The sequence below is a fragment of the Lucilia cuprina genome, chromosome 6 (genome assembly GCF_022045245.1).
Source record: "Lucilia cuprina isolate Lc7/37 chromosome 6, ASM2204524v1, whole genome shotgun sequence".
In the NCBI taxonomy this organism is placed as follows: Eukaryota; Metazoa; Arthropoda; class Insecta; order Diptera; family Calliphoridae; genus Lucilia; species Lucilia cuprina.
This window is the reverse complement of record NC_060954.1, coordinates 52,660,127-52,661,573: the sequence shown is the minus strand read 5'-3', so window position 1 is coordinate 52,661,573 and position 1,447 is coordinate 52,660,127. Positions and strand designations below refer to the sequence as shown.

The 1,447-nt window shown below is 29.0% G+C and overlaps 1 protein-coding gene across 1 annotated transcript in view; it reads right to left on the bottom strand.

Moving 5' to 3' along the window:
* The window catches only part of LOC111686112 (pickpocket protein 28-like), a 20,113-nt gene that overhangs the window by 14,660 nt on the left and 4,006 nt on the right, over positions 1 to 1,447 (bottom strand). The window contains exons 7-8 of the mRNA XM_046954168.1: positions 1,035 to 1,272; positions 730 to 958 (exon numbers count right to left, since the gene is read on the bottom strand). Of these exons, the coding sequence (XP_046810124.1) occupies positions 730 to 958; positions 1,035 to 1,272 (467 nt within the window). The remainder of the gene's footprint in view (positions 1 to 729; positions 959 to 1,034; positions 1,273 to 1,447) is intronic.

Here is a 1,447-nt window from a genome sequence, read left to right as displayed (position 1 = left end):
TCAGTTCTAGTTCAGTTCTAGTTCAGTTCTAGTTCAGTTCTAGTTCAGTTCTAGTTCAGTTCTAGTTCAGTTCTAGTTCAGTTCTAGTTCAGTTCTAGTTAAGTTCCAATTTTGGAACTTATTTTTCCGGTATTTTGATATTTTTTTTTAATTTGGAAAAAAAATAATTTTTCGATGATTATTTTTTGGAATTTCTTTTTAATTTTTTTTTGTTTCGTGTTAAATATGATTTAATAACCTTCTTGCACTTATTTTAATTTAATTTTATTAAGCAGTTTTTATAATAACTTATGAATTACATTGTATTATTTATAATTAATTTGAAATGTGCAAATGGATATTTCAATAACGTAATAGAAGTTTAATATAAAAATGTGGTATATATTTACATTCGCTACAAGATCTCTGAGATGGTCTGGCAGTATGTAACAACATAGATATTTTGCTTTGGAGCCAAATTGACTGCTTTGCCTAGCTTCACATATGATCTCTTATGTTTGCTGTTATCATAATAGATCCATTTTTCAGCGCAATAATCAGAATATATAATTAACATTACTAGGCCGTCTGATGTTAAACCCCTTAATTTTTATGATATACACTACTGGTATGTATACATACCTTCAACTCATTCAAATATTTTTCCACATGTCGGTACCACTTTAGCTTTATCTTAATTTGTTTAATAAATTACATAAATCCTTTCAATCAATTAATATTTAACATTTCTAATTGTTTAATTTTCTTTTGGATCTGTCTGCGTTTACGGAAATTATTTACTAAACGTACCGAAAAGAAATATATCAATTCGATAAGACTCAACATTGAAACACCCATAAATAGACCGAAAATTCCACCACAATTTGCTATTAATTGCGTAAGATCATATAGCACAGTACGTTTAATGGCGGTAAATTGTGTTTCCTTAAAGTGAATGTTCAGACGCGATATACGAATCCTAAATAGAAATACACATTTCGTTAGAATAAAAATTACATATGTAGATACACATAATAGTCATCAAAAACATTTACTTTTTATATCTATCTCCGCGAATGGCTTTAACAAGTGCATCGGTATCAAAATAAGCTCGATTTATTTCCAAATTATAATCCAATGAATTGCAGGCGGGCATGCAATCACACATTATTTCTACAGTAGGATCTTTAGCTTTTTGAGCTGTTTGATTGGCAATTAAGATTTCTAATTCATTGGTGGCATTTGTGTAACAGGTCACTTTTGAAAGATCACATACAGGAATATCCAAGGGTTCTTTAAATAATGAAATTTAAACATTTTTATTTAAAATTGTTTCTCTTAAATGAGGTACTTCTTATAATTCAGTTCTAGTTCAGTTCTAGTTCAGTTCTAGTTCAGTTCTAGTTCAGTTCTAGTTCAGTTGTAGTTCAGTTGTAGTTCAGTTCTAGTTCAGTTCTAGTTCAGTTCT